Below are 17,500 nucleotides of genomic sequence, written 5' to 3' on the forward strand. Positions count from 1 at the left end.
CATTGTGTTCGTGCAATAGGGATCCCGTGTGTTATAAATAATAATAATAATAATAATAATAATAATAATAATAATAATAATAATAATAATAATATAATAATAATAAAATACTACAGAAAAAAAAAATGCAACTAACTTATTTTCTTTGGAAATTGATTTGCATATTGCATGCATTTCATTGTTAGGTTATGTGCAGCAGTTTTATGAAGGGAAAAGCACTTTCTTAACGACATGTAATTTCAAATCCAGTAGCAATGCGCAATTACGCATATATTTATAGTCATGCTCTTGTGTGTCTGCGTAAATAAGCTGTAATGCACAAACAAAACCTCTACAGCCTCGGTGGGATTTTTTATAAGAAAAAAAAAACAAAAAAAAAATTGACAGATGGCAAAATGGCATCATGTCATCCGTACGCCGCTGAAATAAATCAAAAAGAAAGAAAAACGCTGTAGATAAACGACGGAAACGCGACGAGGACGCACGGCTGCTTTCTGTGCTGGTTTTGTTCCGGAATTGCATTTCACAGCGCGAGAGAGGGGCGGAGACGGAATATTTAGATGAGCCGTGATTGACAGCTCCTGTTTCTCCAGCGCTCTCAGAAACTCTCCTGCTCCTTCCAGCAACTCTTCACTCTCCACTCCCGAGCACTACAAACAAACGGACGCTAGGGGATCTTCATGACGGCACTCCGCTGATCGCTCTTCCTCTTTTGCGCTTTTATTTATTTTCTTTTATTAGTTTATCCCTGCGCGCGCTGGTTAAATGCGCTGATTCTATCGATCAGCCCGTTTTTGCCCTCCCGCGTTCCTGTTCTGGAGAAGCTGTAATAATGTCCTATCCTCAGGGTTACCTCTACCAGCCCCCGGGCTCCCTGGCGCTCTACTCCTGTCCGCTGGCCGCCCCGAGGAGCGAGGAGCTGGTCCGGTCCTCGTCCGGTTCAGCGTTCAGCCCGTACCCCGGATCTGCGGCGTTCACCGCCTCGGCCAACGCGTTCTCCAGCCCTCTGCCCTATTCCACAGATCCTGCCACGGGATTCCCGTCCTACATGGTAAACAGCGCTGGAGCCGTCGCCATTCGCGAGGCATTGTTCTTGATAGGAATGCATGAATATTGCATGATAGGATGGTTATAGTTTTGGTTGTGGGTTTGGGAGTTGCATGCGCGCGCGCGCGCGTGTGTGTGTTTCAAAGAGAAGCTCGCGCGGGTCATGAATACAAATGCAGCTCGGGTGCAGAATGCAGCTGGTTATGATCTGAAAGTTATTTCGTTCAGCTGTTAAGTCACGAATAAAATGTCCAGCTATAAATGCGCGCTTATTTCCGTGAAACAATAACAGCGTGTCTCCAAATATGTCTTGCAATTCCTTCAGGCCCACTTTTACAATGTACTCTTGCAAGGTTAATAGGCCTGATCAACACCGGGTTATTTTTAGACAATAGCTCAAATTATTGGTTGTGGTATTTTAAAATTATTAATAAGGAAAAAAAAAGTGTAATTGCACAGTATATTTTTGAGATGAGATTCGGAAGGATGTGTGGTTAAATAAGCGTTATTTAATCGTCAGTTGATGAATCGCAATGCTAATGACATGGCACATGAAAGCGGGTAAGAACGCTCCATATCCAGTGGTTTTCTAATAGGATTTGTAATGCTGCGCTTCACTGATATGCCTCTGACACTGAAAGAGCACTGGGAAAGTCAGCCTGGTGATTATGCAAAATGGCTGCAATTACCCATTATCTGTTATCCACCCCAGTCCCATGTAATTGTGCATTCTGATAATTACATGAAGGATTAATCATTGTTTATTGGCTTAATTATTATTAGTATTATATTTTTGGTTACACTTTATAATAACATGCATTAATAACATTAACGTTATATAATGCAGAATAGATCATTCGTTTGTTTGCATTCAAATGAAGCGTTGATTCATTTTTGTTTCATTTGCGCTACATTTATTTTATGTTGTAAAGAAAAAGAAAAAGCGGCACAAAAATAAATAAATACTAATAATAACAATAACAACACGGATGACTGACAAAAAAACTGTTGTTTTCGAAGGGCTCTCCGTATGACGCGCACACCACGGGAATGGCAGGAGCCATCAGTTATCACCCGTACGGGAGCCCCGGTTACCCGTACCACCAGCTCAACGACCCCCGCGTACCGAAGAAAAACGCCACGCGGGACGCGACGGCGACGCTAAAAGCGTGGCTGCAGGAGCACAGGAAAAACCCTTATCCCACGAAAGGAGAAAAGATCATGCTGGCCATCATCACGAAAATGACCCTCACGCAAGTGTCCACCTGGTTCGCTAATGCCCGACGGAGACTCAAGAAGGAGAACAAGATGACATGGGCACCACGGACTAAAAGTGAGGACGAGGACGAGGACGACGGCGATGGGGAGAGAAAAGACGAGCGCACGGATAAAAACATGGACAACAGTGAAGCGTCTGCTGAGGACGAAGGTGCATCATCATCATCATCATCATTATTATTATTATTATTATTAGTAGTAGTAGTAGTAGTAGTAGTAGTATTAGTATTATACGCTAATTTAATTTAAACGGATGGTAAAAATGTAAAAACTAAAATGTACTGCATTTATTGTAAAAACATATTTGGCATCTATATAATGTAGCTCTATACAGAATTATAATTGTACATTTAAGACATTCACGTCGTAATGCAAATTTAAGAGAAGTTTTGAAAGCAGTAACTCGTAAGTGTGTCGTTTCCGTCCGCAGGCATCAGTTTGCACCTGACAGATCACTCGTGCTCGGTGGAGTCGGACGGGGAGAAGGTCGCGTGTAGGACCAGAGACCTGGTTTGTGATTCTGGACCCGATACCAAGGACAAATGCGACGCTGGTGATCTGGACACGGGCCGCGAGGACAGGCAGAGAGGCCCGTCACCCAAGCCGCTGACCTCTTCTCCTCTGACCGCGGTGGAGGCTCCTCTCTTGACCCTTCATCACCGAGAGAACAGCACCAACAAAACATGCCTGGACGGTCAAAACCAAAACGTCAAGCCTAAGCTCTGGTCATTAGCCGAGATCGCCACTTCGGACCCAAAGCAGCAACAGAACTGTCCCCCGGGTGTTGGCCTTTTGACCTCCACGGCGTCCAGCGCGTCTCCAGCGGGCGCAGTGTACCCCGCCACCTCCATATTAGGAAGACCGCTTTATTACACCTCGCCGTTTTATAGTAATTACACAAACTATGGCAACTTCAGCCCGCTGCAGGGCCAAGGGATACTGCGCTATAACTCAGCTGGAGAGGGACTCCTGCACAAACAGAGCGGCGAGTCTCTGCTGAAGACCAATCCAAACCAGACCGAACAGCATTTCAGGGCCTCCAATGCAGAATCCAAAAAAGGTGCGTAAAGGGTACACACGTGCTGTTGATCTCGGCCAGATAGAATCTGACTGATCATTTAATTGATTTCATGTATTTTAACCAATTGTCTATCCAATAAAGTAACTGTATTATTTGATTACTTGAGGCACTTTTCATATAATCGCGCAAATGGTTTTCTTAGCTGACTGTTGTTGTGTTTGGATCACCGCCGCATGTTTATTATATTATTTTATTGTTTGAACGTGATATTTATTTTTTCTCAACTTTTTATTTTTCTCATAATCGAACGCTTGCGTACAGTCTACATTACATGAAATGTTTAAGCTGTGCAAACGCTGTGGTCGTTTCCCTTTACTGAAACGGGTGTGTATTCTCTGCAGACCCCAGCGAGGTTTTCACAGTAAGAGCCCAGTCATACCTGTCGAGTTAAAGACGAGAAGATCTTTCAAGTAAGTCGCTAATACACGCATTATGTGCAGGTTATGTGCCGTTTTTATGACAACACTGGAATGTTTCCAGACGCCACTTCCTCATATTTGATTAGTCGTATTGTTCTTGTCAATAAATATGTTCCACTGAGCATGAATATTAGGCCTGCTTTATGGTTGTGTAGATTAAGTGCGGATTTCTAAATTTAATGCATATATATAGTTTTTCCTTTGGAAAATCGACTGATGTAGGTTTTGTTTCCTTGGTTCACAGGTAGGTGTCACAATTGCTTTGAACAAAGCGAACAAGCCATCACCCCCCATCTCTCTCTCTCTCTCTCTCTCTCTCTCTCTCTCTCTCTCTCTCTCTCTCCCTGGCCAAGCTGTTTGAAACTAACATTTGCTCTTACGCGGATCCTTTTGTGTGCCACTGTACACCCACGGACTACAGAGCACCTGCCTATAGAACAATAACACGTAGCTTACGATTATGGAAAAGAAAAGAAAAGAAAAGAAAAGAAAAGAAAAGAAAAGAAAAGAAAAGAAAATTATTTTTAAGGCACAATAGCCAGTCTGGTTTGGATGAACTGTTGATTGATTGATTGACTGATGGAAGTACTTTATCCCAACACATGTGACTTTTCGATGAGGAGACTTATTTCTCAGGACCCCTGCAGTGGCTTCAGAGCCCCCAGTTGTACACAGGCGCGTGGGACATTAGCCTCCTGTCAGACTTTCAGTGCTAGAGGTGTGAAGTGTAAACAAGAACTCGGGACTGGTATAAACTTGACTAAGAGTGGAATACATTTGATATTTATTTTTGTAATGCCTATAATTTATGCAAGTTGTATTGCAATGGTATCTGAACATTGTTTTGTAAATAAATCATGATTGGTTTTTATTTAAAAAGCCGAAGTTACGCGATGTTGTTAACAAGGAGACTTTTACTAATTTATATCTCTGATTGTAAATAAAATGCGCTAGTCTGCACTGGCACCATTTGGACTGCCCTGTTTTTCAACACTTAAAGCTAGTTTCATTTTCTCATAATATATTAGTATTGCTAACATAATCTATATGTGTCACAGATCATAAAACTGCGTCAAATTATGCGGCACCATTTAGAAATCACACATTTTAAACTCTTCATTTTATTTCTACAAAAGTGCATTTAAGAGCTGCAGTGTGTGTGAATATGCAGCGTGAATGTTGAATGTGCTCTGGATGGCAGTGAATGATAGAGGCCGCTTATAATCCAGGCCTTCATCTATTTTTCAGCGTGATGAACACAGGGCCGGAGCGGCAGCGTTATGAGCTCCCGGCGGGGGTTAAGATGGTCAGTCGGGCTTCATTATAGACTGATATTGAACGATCCATAAAATCGTGTCTAAACACCTGCCAGCTCCGGTGGGCCCCTGCGCGCGCCCGTGCAATATGCCAATGACGTCTCTCTTATACGGCCACCCCGTTAACATTTTACAGCTTTAAGCTCAACGGCCTTTCTATACAGCAATTCTTAAATATAAAGGATGCCTAAAGAAAGATAACAGACACAATAATAATAACGCGATGTAATATCAAACATAATTGTTATTATTATAATAGCCATAAATATAATTGTAAATACAGATTTTAAATTATTAAATATTATTAAATTATTAAAATAGCAATATAACAATTATTAAATAATCATTGCACATATTGAAGGTTTCAAGCTGATTGCAATGTTCACGCGCCTCGTTAAGGTCAATACTGCGCTGGATTCTTTTTTCTTTTCTCGATAATATAACGCCAGATTTTGTCATCTGAAGCGTGTTGCGCTGTGCATATATAGGCTTCATTATTAGAGGTGAATTATTGAAATTCAGCCTTTAATCTCAGGTGGGATCCCGGGGGGGTCGACCACTGTTGTCAAAATGGCACCACAGGCGGTTTCCATTCATACTCCCTTCAAATGTCAACATTTGTTCTCAATAAAAAGAGTTATTGTTTCTGTAAAACAGCCTTTGAAAACATCAAAGAAGTGAGGCACCTCTGTTTGATTGGGATCAGGTAAAGGTGAAACGCAGAGCGCGAGAAGCCTGTTCTGTGCGACAGTGAGAACAGGGACATTTAGGCTCTCCATCAGTTACGCTTTGAATTTTAAATACGATATTTGACGACTTGATGATTTAATGCTGCGTTTATGAGTAAAAAAAAAATAACAATTACAATAATTAAAACGAAGATATTTTAATGCAGTTATTGGGATTTGTTAATAATAACAAGATATGCAAAACGAAAACGCCCAAAGACAGATTCATTTGATAGTTATTTTATGAAAAGTGTCTAAGCGTCCCCCTGTGTGTTTGTGCCACGCATGCTGATGCGCATAGTTCAGTCAATCCAAGCGGAGAGGCCAAGCACATTAAAACACTTTCTGAAAGCAGCCTCTAATGGCCTCCTTCTATTCTGCACCGTTTATCTTTACAACTTTAATCTGCCATTAGAGTCAGGCCGTAAATAACATTTCAGGTCACGAAAGGAGAGAAAAAGTATTAACAAATCGAATACATGTGGGTTTAATAAGATACATCAAAGTCTCCGAGGCTCTAAAGTGAGTCCTGGGTCGGTTCTTCCATAAAGGTGTCACAGGAGATGTCCTCTCATTAGACTGATCAAGAGTTTGTCCACACTGACTCTAAATAAGATCATTAGAGCCGTCAGCTCGCCATTAGTTACTGACAAATACAGCAGAGCTCATCTAAAGCACGGGATATTTGTTTTTCAGGGAAGCGTTAGGATCTTCTGTTTATTTTGCGATGTTTGCTCATTTTACCTTCCAAAAATTTGCGTTTAGCTGTTAACACGTAGTCAGTTTATGATTTTGTGAATTTGTCTGCTTAAAGAATAAAACGTGCTTTTGGAAAGCATTTAATGCTCAGGAAGGTTTTTTTTTTCTTCTTTTTTTTTTTTTTTTTTTTTTTTTTTCCCTGGGTTGATATGTATTATGCATTTATTGTGTGTAGAAAAAGCATTTTCGTGCATGATCAATGAGGGCTGATTGAATCTAAACAGTGGCAAAATGACAAAGAAAGCAAAGAGAGAAGAAAGACAAATATCGGTGGAGAGTTTAAGAAGGGTGTGGGTGACGCTGAAAGCGCTGCAGATGAGGGCAGGTCGAGGGAATGCTATTCTTTAATATGTCACTGTTTGCACTAATAAGAGAGGTAACTCGATATCGTTAAATATCGTCTCTCACACGCCCAGCTAATTTAAAATAAAAATAAAAAATATGATTACAAGCACTTAAAGATAACACATAGGAATTAATCTGCAAAATCACTGCTATGTTTTTCTTTGGGTTTCATACAAAAATGTGCTCAATTATATGTGTGTGTGTGTGTGTGTGTGTGTGTGTGTGTGTGTGTGTGTGTGTGTGTGTGTGTGTGTGTGTAGCCTATTTATCATTATTATTATCCATCGTATAATTTTAATGTTTTATGCATCATTTTAATACACCGAATGACGAAGGTGTTTTAGTCGTATATAAAAGTAATGCACAGAATTAATCCGAAACAGTAGTGTTTGTATGCATCAGCTCGGCCTGCCAGCGTTTCACCGGTCTGACACAATCAATGTTTGTTCCTCACACACACACACACACACACACACACACACACACACACACACACACACACAGGTGTCATATTTACTGCTCGTCAGACAGGATGAATCCAGTCCCGTGATCTGATGTGATCTCATCTCACCTCATCTGATCTCGCGCGTCACGCGCTTCTCTCTGTTAACGCCGGGATTTAATTCAAGAAAGATGGCCGCGTTAATGAGTCGCGCTCACGCACCAAGGCCAGCATCGAGTCCCCATTAGCGTCTCGGGCTGAAGTTTAAAATAAGCCACGCGTAGCACGCAGGGTCCGCTCTTCTGGTTCCACCTGTGCCTCGATCTCTCGCAGACAAACACAGTATCCCCCGAAGAGCGCGCGGTCATCAGCCCAGCGAGGCCACCGAGTGAAGCTCCACCAATATCGCCGCTAATTAAAATTCTGTTTATCGGTCCCGGCCTCAATGCTAATGGGCTCGTTGGCTTTAACTCGCGGTTCGTCGACTAAACAGCGAGACTGGGGCAGCCCGAGCGCATTTTCACCTTTTAGAGGGTCGTGTTCAGCTGATAGCATCTGCTCCAGCCAAGCTCGGGTCAGGCCGCTAAGTCATTAGCTCAAATTACTCTGCTAGTTTCTCTCAAGTAGTGCAGGGCTCAGGCACTAGATCTCCCCCGGCTGCTGCCCGGCTGCCTGTGGCTCCCTTGGAAGCCAATACTCTCCGAGGGGATCAGGGCAGCATTAACCCTCTATCCCTTCCCTCGGAGAGGTCACCGATGCCTGCACTTCCCCCAAACAAATATAGCTAATGCGTCTGGAGGAGCAGGATCTGTTGGGTAGCATCTCGCCGGCAGGATTCTTGACCCTTTGAAGTTCTCTGAGTTTGCTTACACTGAAGTTTACACCGTTAAGTCGGGTTTCGACAAGAGGAGGCGGCCTGCCTTTCTCTGAAAGTGGGAACTGCAAACCCAGAATCCCTCATTCCTTCATGACGGAGAGTCGTAGATCTTGATTTTCCCACACCACCTTCTTCACCCTCCACCCTTTCTGTGTAATTGCTCACTCACTCAAGGTTATTGCTGCAGGATGCTAACTAATCAGGGTGTGTGTGAGAGATGAAGCAATAAGTTAAAACTAGTTTTGCTTCAGGACCCAGATTTTACACTGGACTTCAAGTGACCCAGCACATGACCAACATTGTTTAATTAGTTTCAATTAATTAAATTGTTAATTCACTACTGGCAAGATGGACTTTTAATAAAACTTGGCAGTCTTTGCATTAGAAAGAGGGAAATTCAAGAGAAACAAGAGAAAACAGAGAAAAAGGCCTGCGGCGTTCTCCTTTTCCAAGAACGTTATTACCCATAATGCACTTTTGATTTTGGTGTTGTCCTACTTTCAATTTGACAGACTGTGAGTGTGAATACAAAAATGCAGAAATTTGATCTGTAGTTTTAACAAAAGCTCTGGAGCTGTCAGAAAATGATGACTTTTAACTAAGTTTCAGTGAATTTCGCTGACAAATAAATGGAGGTATCTGGATCACAATGTTGATTAAAGTAAATTACTGACATTGTAACAATGCAAAGCTGACTGAAAACTGGTAAACTTCTCCTTTAATTAATACATGAACTACTTTAGCATAATAATATGCAAAAATGTTAACAGACTGAATCGGAGAAATGACTTTAAATTGTTGAAAACACATGAACAGCAGCAGACAGAGCAACACTGGGCTAAATTCTGTACAAAGCTTGTCTTTAGTTGTGTGCTTCATGCTCTCGGAAGCAATAATTCACGGCACAAAACACACTGTGGTCGACGAGACAAACCGTGTTTACTTGTGTTGCAAGTGAAGCCATATTTAATATAGTCTGGATCATATTTTCTTGCACAGTTTATGGTTTTTGAGGATGAAGGCGTGTCACAACCTGTCCAACTTGTTACAGTTTTGTAATATAATACTAAATGCATGATTATATGTTTAGGAGTGTTTTATTTATTGGTTTCCACCACTATAATAAGCAATGACAGGCTGTGCTTTACAGGGATTTTACATGTTTTACTCGTGAATGGTGCAATGGATCAATCAGAATCAAGTATTTCAGAGATCTGGTTAATAATAATTACTTAATAATAACACATGCAAGTAGACATCCGTGTGCCTATAGACATCATAAATCTATCAAACAGACAGCCTTCACATGCATGGTGTTTGTGGGCAGAACAATGGGGGAAAAGAAAATGGGAAATGTTTTGTAGAGTTGCATGCGAATCATTGCAACATTTCAAGACCTACTTCAGGCCTTTTGACGTGAAACACCATGAATCAGCATTTGATTTTTTGAACACTCCAGGGAAACCAGTAGCCAGTCATGAAATCATGCTGTCATATCTGTGCATCAGTGATGAGGATGATGCTGTCCTGATGACGGAGGAGTGGATTCACACGAGAGGAGCAGCGTCTGACCTCAGATCTGCTGTGACACCCAGAGCTCCGCAGGTGGAGGAGCACAAGCAGACGACACGCTTTCTCTCTCAGTTCTGTTGTGAGGTGTTTAAAGCGAGCATGACAGAGCTTCCTACCTTTTCCTCCCGCGTCCTCCCTCCAGTTGCGTTTGCCAGATTTTCTTGTTAAATGCTATCTGTCAGGTTTATCAGATAATTAGCAGCGGCTGCCTTTAAAGCACTTCTCTGTCTTTCCCCTGTCTGTCGTCGTTTTTGAAGAGAGTTTATTAGAGTGTTCAACAATGTGGAGGGAAGGCGAGACACAGGAGAAACTCTCAGAGCTCTTTAATGTGACGCAGAATCAACATCCGCCGTTGTGCAGCAAGACTACAAACTCATCACCTGGAGAAGCCAAATGCTTTGTGATTCATGTCTGTCAAACTCTACCACGCAAGCAGGAAAGAACAGCGGTGAATAGATTTTAAATACTTGAAATACAGAAGAAAAAATAAGGCAAGGACAAAAGGATTATGCACAGTTTTACCCGAAAAGTATACAAAACATTTTTTACTTTTTTTTTTTTTTGGAGATCAAAATTGTAAAGTGTAAACTCTTTCTAGAGAGGTTTTCCCTTCATCTGTCATTTTTAGGTTGCTTAATGATTCTTTATTACTGTTTTCTGCTATACAATACTATAATCAATTTTAAATCATTTAATTATATATATATATTATATATATATATATATATATATATATATATATGTATATAATTTAGTATTTCTAGAAATAAATGTGAATTTAATGTGAATTGTAAAAAAAAACAAAAAAAAAAAAAAATTAAATTCATGTTAATAAATGTATTTTGTTTTGTTTTTTAATCACTGCCCCAGTGGTTGTAAATTTTCATTATTATTATTATTATTATTATAATTATTATTATTAAATCAGTGCCTTAGTGGTTGTTTGTTACTGTTTTATGTAAAGCTTCTTGATGCTTTTAAATGTTATAGATATAAATCTGAATTTACTTTAAAATGTTTCTCTACTTTTTTATAATATTTGTTTAAAAAAAGCACATTTCTGATATTTGTTTTTATTTTTATTTATTTATTTTTTGGCTCTTGAAAAGTAATACATTTTTCTTCCACATTGGAAATGGGATTTTGCCTTCATATTTATGTGTTCTTCGTATTTGGCCGTCCTAGGCATTATAAAGAAGTAACTGTGTTAAGTAACTGTTTAAAGCGTTTTTCTCCAGATGTGACAAAGCCCTCATTTGCACAACAATAAACAAGTTGTTTTAGGTGAGGCGTAGCATGACTAACAGCTCGTCAAACAAAAACTGTGGGAAGACCTCCTGACATTTCAGAAAATGAAGAAAACAAGATCAGACATTGATCTTCTGTCCTTGCGAGCATCTATTTATACTTCGGTTAAGGTCAGTTTGAAGACAAACGGCATGTGGTGAGTTGTCATGAAGATTGAGAAGTGGAGTGCCAGCAACTGTGGCCAGCCGAGCCTCTGTCTGTGTGAAAATATGTGTTGCTGCTAGGTCTGAAACAGTATACGGCCAAAATGCTTCCTCGACATGCTCCGGGACTGTATTTTCTCTCATTATTTAGCATATTTCAGCAGTGGAAATGTCAAGAGTTCAGCCTCAGCTCTTTTCCTCAGAAACCCTCTAAAGCTGATATAATTCAAAGCCGAGAAGCTTATAAAAGAGCTGAAAAGTATGAAAAGTAGTGTTTACTTTGGTCTGTTGCAGTTGGCCGCGCAGCCGCGCTTACACACGCTACATAAATCAGCACTTTCTCCTTTCTTATTGTCTCGTGACCATTATTCTCAATTACTTTCGACGTGTCTGTGAAAAAAGTATCAAGAGACCGTATTTAAGTATGTTATTAAGTTATCCAAAATGAAAAGTGATTAGAGAGTGCAACCAAAGTACAAGATACAAGGAGGCAAATGATTCTCTTGATAGGATTAGAAAACGATGAACCACTTCAAAAAGGTTAATCTGCATATCTCATTAAGGATGCACTGGTTTTAAGTCCACTAATAACAATATGGTGTTGAAAAATGTGCAGATGAATTCCCTGCGAAGCACTCCACTTTTATACAGAAAAACCCAAATTATTAACCAAAGACTTTCTCTCTTAAGTACATTTAAAAGCACAATTAATTGCCACAGATGTGAGGACCAAAGCAGCTGCTGTGTTGTCTTTGTAATGCATTATGGGAAGAAATAAAATGTATCTCCAGGGGTAGCATAGCCTGCTCTTTCCTTTGTTTGTTTGCCATATTTTCATATTTTCACAGTGCAACCATGCAATAAACCTTCAGCTGTGCATTTGATGAATAGAGTGAAAAGGAGTGATTCATCCGTCATTAACTAAGTAAAGAGAAAAGAAACCTCAGTGTTTGCTGTAAATAACCAGAGGTCTGGGATCAGATTCACATCATAACACAGCACATTCACACAAACATATGCATATCATATCAGTCCACACTAAAGCCCAGAGCAGTACAACAACAACAAAATGGTCTGAAAATGTGAAATAGCTGTTTTCATATCAAGTAGACATCAGTGGTTCAATCAGACATGAATTAGTGGTTGTTTGTGTATTTTTTACTTCATCATGTCATCAGAAACAGAGCAGAAGCTAAAGGTGAACTTCACAATATTGATGCTGTAACTAACTGACTCTCTTCTGACTCTTATTTAAATAATTCTGTATATTCTGATACCAGATAGCAAGTGTTCCTTATATTACAGTAACAGATAAACTTCCTTGACCTGGACAGTAGCAACAGTGCTTTTTTGAATAGAAAGTACTAGAGATGTAGATGAGTTTGTTTCTTCATCAGGTTTGTAGAAATGTAGCATTGCATCAGTGTCTCAGCAATGGATGCTCTGCAGTGAATGGGTGCCGTCAGAATGAGAGCTTATAAAAACATCACAATAATCCACAAGTAATCCTCACTACTCCAGTCTATCAGTTAACATCTGGAGAAGACAAAAGATGAAACACATCCAGCATTAAGACGTTTTTAACTCAAATACATAGAGTTCATAATCCATAATAACACTTCCTCCAGTGAAAAAAGTGCATCTGCTGTTGTCGCTCACATCAAAATCCAGACACATATTTGTTTAGAGCTGTTTTAACGCTGCTTGATCTGTGCAGATTTCTCTCCTGATTCACACCAGAACACTTTTTCACTGGAGGAAGTGTTATTATGGATTATAGACTCATATTTTTTGTTTGGTTTGGAGTTTGAAGTTTATTGTTTGTTTTTTTTTTTGTTTGTGATGTTTTGGTTGATGGAGTGGTGTGGTTTGGATTTGTAGTGTTGAGTGTATTTATTTTAACATTATTAAAATTGTATTAAAATAAATATCTTAGTAAGGATACTCTAGTTTCAAGTCTGGTAATAACAATAATAGTGTTGAAAAATGTGCAGATGTGATTTCCTTGTGAAACACTTGGCTTTTATACAGAATACATTTTTACATTTTACATTTTTATGATTTAATTAATTGTTAGCTTTTTGTCAGCTTTCAAAACATCATGCAATTCCTTTGCAATTCCATGTACTAGTGTGCTACCAAAGGCTGACAAAATTATATTTCAGTAGATGCATGCATTTAAAATGTACAATTTTCCTGTAAAAATGAGCCTGCAACCAACAAATGTGCTCTTGAACACCTCTGAACATTTTTTTTTTTTTTTTTTTTTTTTAAATAGGCTTTGTTAAAAGTAAATCTGTCAGTACACAAAACCACATTCATCAGGCCATTTCATGGGGTCTCTGAAGGACATAAGGAAAAAAAAAGTGCAAGAATCTATAATTTATTATGCATAAGCATTTTTGTTAAGAAAACTATTTTCCCTCAAGTATTTCATGTAGTGACAAGCAGCAGGACGATAACAGCGAGATTCCTGTTTGAGGTTAACAGCAGTCCTGCCCAGTCCCGCAAATGAAAAGGCAACCCTCTGGTGTGGAGATTTCGCCGTACCCTCCTCTTCTATAAATAAGGTTCCTCCCCATCTGCGGCCCGCCAGAGTCTGAGGCTGTTTATGGTGGCATCTCTCGCATGCCTTTCAAGCCCATCCGCACTCAGCCAAGTCACACAGGAATATTAGTCGTTTCTCATCTAATCAGTCCATCCTTACGCCCAAGACTTCAATTCATTAGAAGCTCTCAGCGATGCAGGCCAGCTGTTTCCCGCCGCTTGGCTGAGAACGAGGTGAGGAAAGACAGGCAACCCAATCCACGGCTGCGCTCCATACGCAGCGCTTTAAAGCTTTCTATTAGAGCTGTAATGTCGGGCTGCTGTGTACACTAATTCAATCAGGTCCACACAGACCCACGCGTCTGCGGCTCTGACACTGAAGAAAGGAAGGATGAGTCTGCTTTTTCTTTTCAAAATGATAAGTTGCAGCGGCCGTCTGCGTGAGGAATGCGCAGACACATTAAGCTGGATATCAGAGCGGGGAGATTACGAGATGTATTGTGTCTGATTTGGACAGAAGTGTTCCACTCTCGAAGGGAGGAGGGGAAGTAGTTTAAGGGGATCGAGAGGCAGCCATATATCTGCATGCTCCTGCTGAACGTGCCTGATAAAATATTGACTCGGCCATAATCTGGAGAGCTCCAAATAACGCCTGGCTTGCTGATGGTGCGGCCTGGAAGGTACTGGTCATTTTCTGCCGTTAAAGGGACAGTTCACCTCAAAATTAACATAACGATGAGTCATTTCAGAAAAAAAAAAGAAAGAAAATAATACATAGTTTTATAAACAAATATGCTTCCTGCATGACATTTTGCCAGTGAAGACCCTTTTTGTCAACTGGGGTTGACTTTGAAGTTGCCTAAATATGCATTTTAAACCGTCAAACATGGTCTATGGCCCTATTCAGACAGTAAATGTTTCTGATGTGGAAAAAATAATATGCATGGCACCTCTGTGATAATACTCATGGATTCGGAGAGCGATTTATTCACAGTGGAGAAGCCAGTTCTGTGATCTTACGAACCCGGGAATGGTTTCTGTTTTCATGTATATAATACATATCTTAAATTTGTATTGCATACCTGCTGCTGCCATAATAATGACCCATTTAAAATATTTAAGTGCTTTTCTTTCTTCTTTTTGTTCTTGTAGCCTATACTTTTACAGCATTTCAGTAATAAATATGCATGCAAATTACAGCAAAGTGCAACAGTTACCGTAGTGCTCAAAAAGGATTTGAACAGTGAATTCTGAGTTGATTTCTTCTTGCAAACTCCGGGGCCGGGGATTTTTACTCAGATGGTGAGAGAGAAACACTGACATTCTGGATTCAGATGGCAATAAAACCACCGACTAACCCCCGTAAATGTTGAAAATTGCTTGTGTCCCCATGAAAAACAATTACCGTCAGAAGCCCCGTTCACTTACATTAGAGAGAAATCCTGCATTGTTTTCCTCCAAAACATCAAAGGGATACAGTATATCTCATCCTTTACTCATCCTCATGTTGTTCCAAACCTGTATCAGTTTCTTTCTCCAGTTAAACACAAAAATAGATATTGTGAAGAGTGTTGGTAACCAAACAGATGCTTGCCATTGACTTCCAGTGTATTCATTTATTTTCATATTATGTGAGTCAGTGGCTACCAGCAACTGTTTGGTTACCAACATTCTTCAAAATATCTTCTTTAATTAGTTCACGGCTCTAGAAAGAAAGTCAGATACATCTTTGATGGCCTGGAGGTGAGTAAATAATCAGGAAACTTTCATTTTGGGCTGAACTATTATTTTATATAGTTCAGTATGTGGAAAATTCCTTTATATTGAGACACTTTGTGCCGTATTTGTACAGACTTTTCTTTGAGGGAAGGACACACTCTCTTTCTCTCATATGAGCAGATCTTCGTGTCGAAAGAACAGAAAAGCTTTCCCCCAAATTCCCCGTCTCCATCGGCACTGGACTTTTTCCGCACTCGTGCATTCAGAGCAGAAACACAGTGCAGAAGTCTGAGGTGTAAATGAGAGCAGCAAGTGCGGAAGTGCCACGAAAACACCTCGGGGCCCAAAGCCAGCTATTCAAATGATGCAGGCCTGTGTTTTCCGCTGATCTGTGTGCAGCCTTGTCTTGTATGAACATACAACATACAACATATAACAAAATAGCCTTGAGAGGTCAAGTGAAGTCAAATTGATTCGTGTAGCACTTAAATAATACATATGGTTTCAAAGCAACTTTACAAAACGTCATACTGTTGTCTGTACTATGTTTATAATGCCTTTATAGTGCTTTACCATAGACAGGACGGTTTTGTTCTGTTTAGAGATTTAAATATGGGTCGGTTTAAATATCGGTTGATTTTGTTCTGTTTTGTATGAGTCAGTTTTGCACTAGTGGAAAAAGAAAAAAATGTATATGTATAATTGCTAAGTAAGCTTAATGCTCAGCAAGTAGTGCTGAGGTCTAAACTAAAGGTGTAGTGAAGTATATTTGATTGTGCTAAAGTTGAACTATTGCAAGTAGACTTCAGGTATAATTCAGGTATCTTGCATTTAAAGACCGATATTATACAGAGATCATACAATCCTAATTTATATCAGTCTTAAGTGATATGTCAATAAATATGTTAATGGGTTTGAATTATACTTAGCATGAAATAAATTTGTTTTGAATAAATTATGCCATAGATTTTTTTATTTATTTTTTTTACTAGAGTGTTCTATTAAGAAATGTAAATATCGGATGGCTTTGTTCTATTAAAATTTCAATATTGGTTATTTTTTTATTTGTATTTTGTCTATGAAGGGATGTGAATATTGCTCGGTTTGTTCTAAGCAGAAGTAAGATATTCTCAAAAGGTATTTAATTAAATATGATTCGTTGTCAAAGGTGAAAGGTCTGAAGAACTCTGCTCAAAAGTAATTAAGGGATTTAGATAATGGTTTGTTTTAGTGAAAGAAAGCATCAGTTAAGATACAGCTGGTTGGCTTATCTTAAAAATCAGCTTTCAAAGAGTCTGATGTGAGTTAAACATCTTCCACATTAAGAGATCGAGGATACGCTGTGTAAAGAAATCATTATGAATGAAGATAAATACTAGTGTTTTAAAAGCATTTGAATAGCAAACATTAGTAATTAAAAACGCTGCATTCGGAGATGAGGGCAACTGATAATGTGTGCCATTAAATACACATCTGGCTTTAAGGTGTGTCTGTGTGTTTACTTTTACTACTGCTTAACAGTATTAATTCAAAACTACAAGACGTCTCCACCTCATGCATTATTTTCTTCAATGAGCCTCATAAATATAGTCACACAGACTTATTTCATGCTGCCTTTTTGGAGTATAAACAACCATGCATCCCCCATCAGTTTATGCTGAAAACTTGACCATTATGTCAGAAATAAGTGTGGTCAGAACAACACGAGAGTGGGTAAAGGATGACAGAATTTACATTTTGGGTGAACTACTAAATAAGACCTGTTCGAAGGTTAGGGTTGAAGGTTTTAAACTCGTCCACAGCATTCTGTGAACCCAGCAGATGAAGCATTGCACACCAGCGTCTCCTCAGCGAAGGTTTGTGTTGCACTGCCCCCTCTGTGCAGCATCTGAAAGTGAAAGAACACATGCGCCTCCATC

The 17,500-nt window shown here is 39.6% G+C and overlaps 1 protein-coding gene across 1 annotated transcript; it reads left to right on the top strand.

The window, feature by feature from the left end:
• The first annotated feature begins 478 nt into the window (after positions 1 to 478).
• On the top strand, positions 479 to 4,832 carry LOC109067081 (iroquois-class homeodomain protein irx-2-like). The gene is made up of 5 exons (XM_042755513.1): positions 479 to 1,051; positions 2,068 to 2,476; positions 2,756 to 3,385; positions 3,748 to 3,816; positions 4,070 to 4,832. Exons 1-4 carry the CDS (start codon positions 833 to 835, stop codon positions 3,795 to 3,797), a joined length of 1,308 nt encoding a protein of 435 aa, XP_042611447.1. The 5' UTR covers positions 479 to 832; the 3' UTR covers positions 3,798 to 3,816; positions 4,070 to 4,832.
• Positions 4,833 to 17,500: the final 12,668 nt, after the last annotated feature.

Source organism: Cyprinus carpio, unplaced genomic scaffold (genome assembly GCF_018340385.1).
Source record: "Cyprinus carpio isolate SPL01 unplaced genomic scaffold, ASM1834038v1 S000006714, whole genome shotgun sequence".
NCBI lineage: Eukaryota > Metazoa > Chordata > Actinopteri > Cypriniformes > Cyprinidae > Cyprinus > Cyprinus carpio.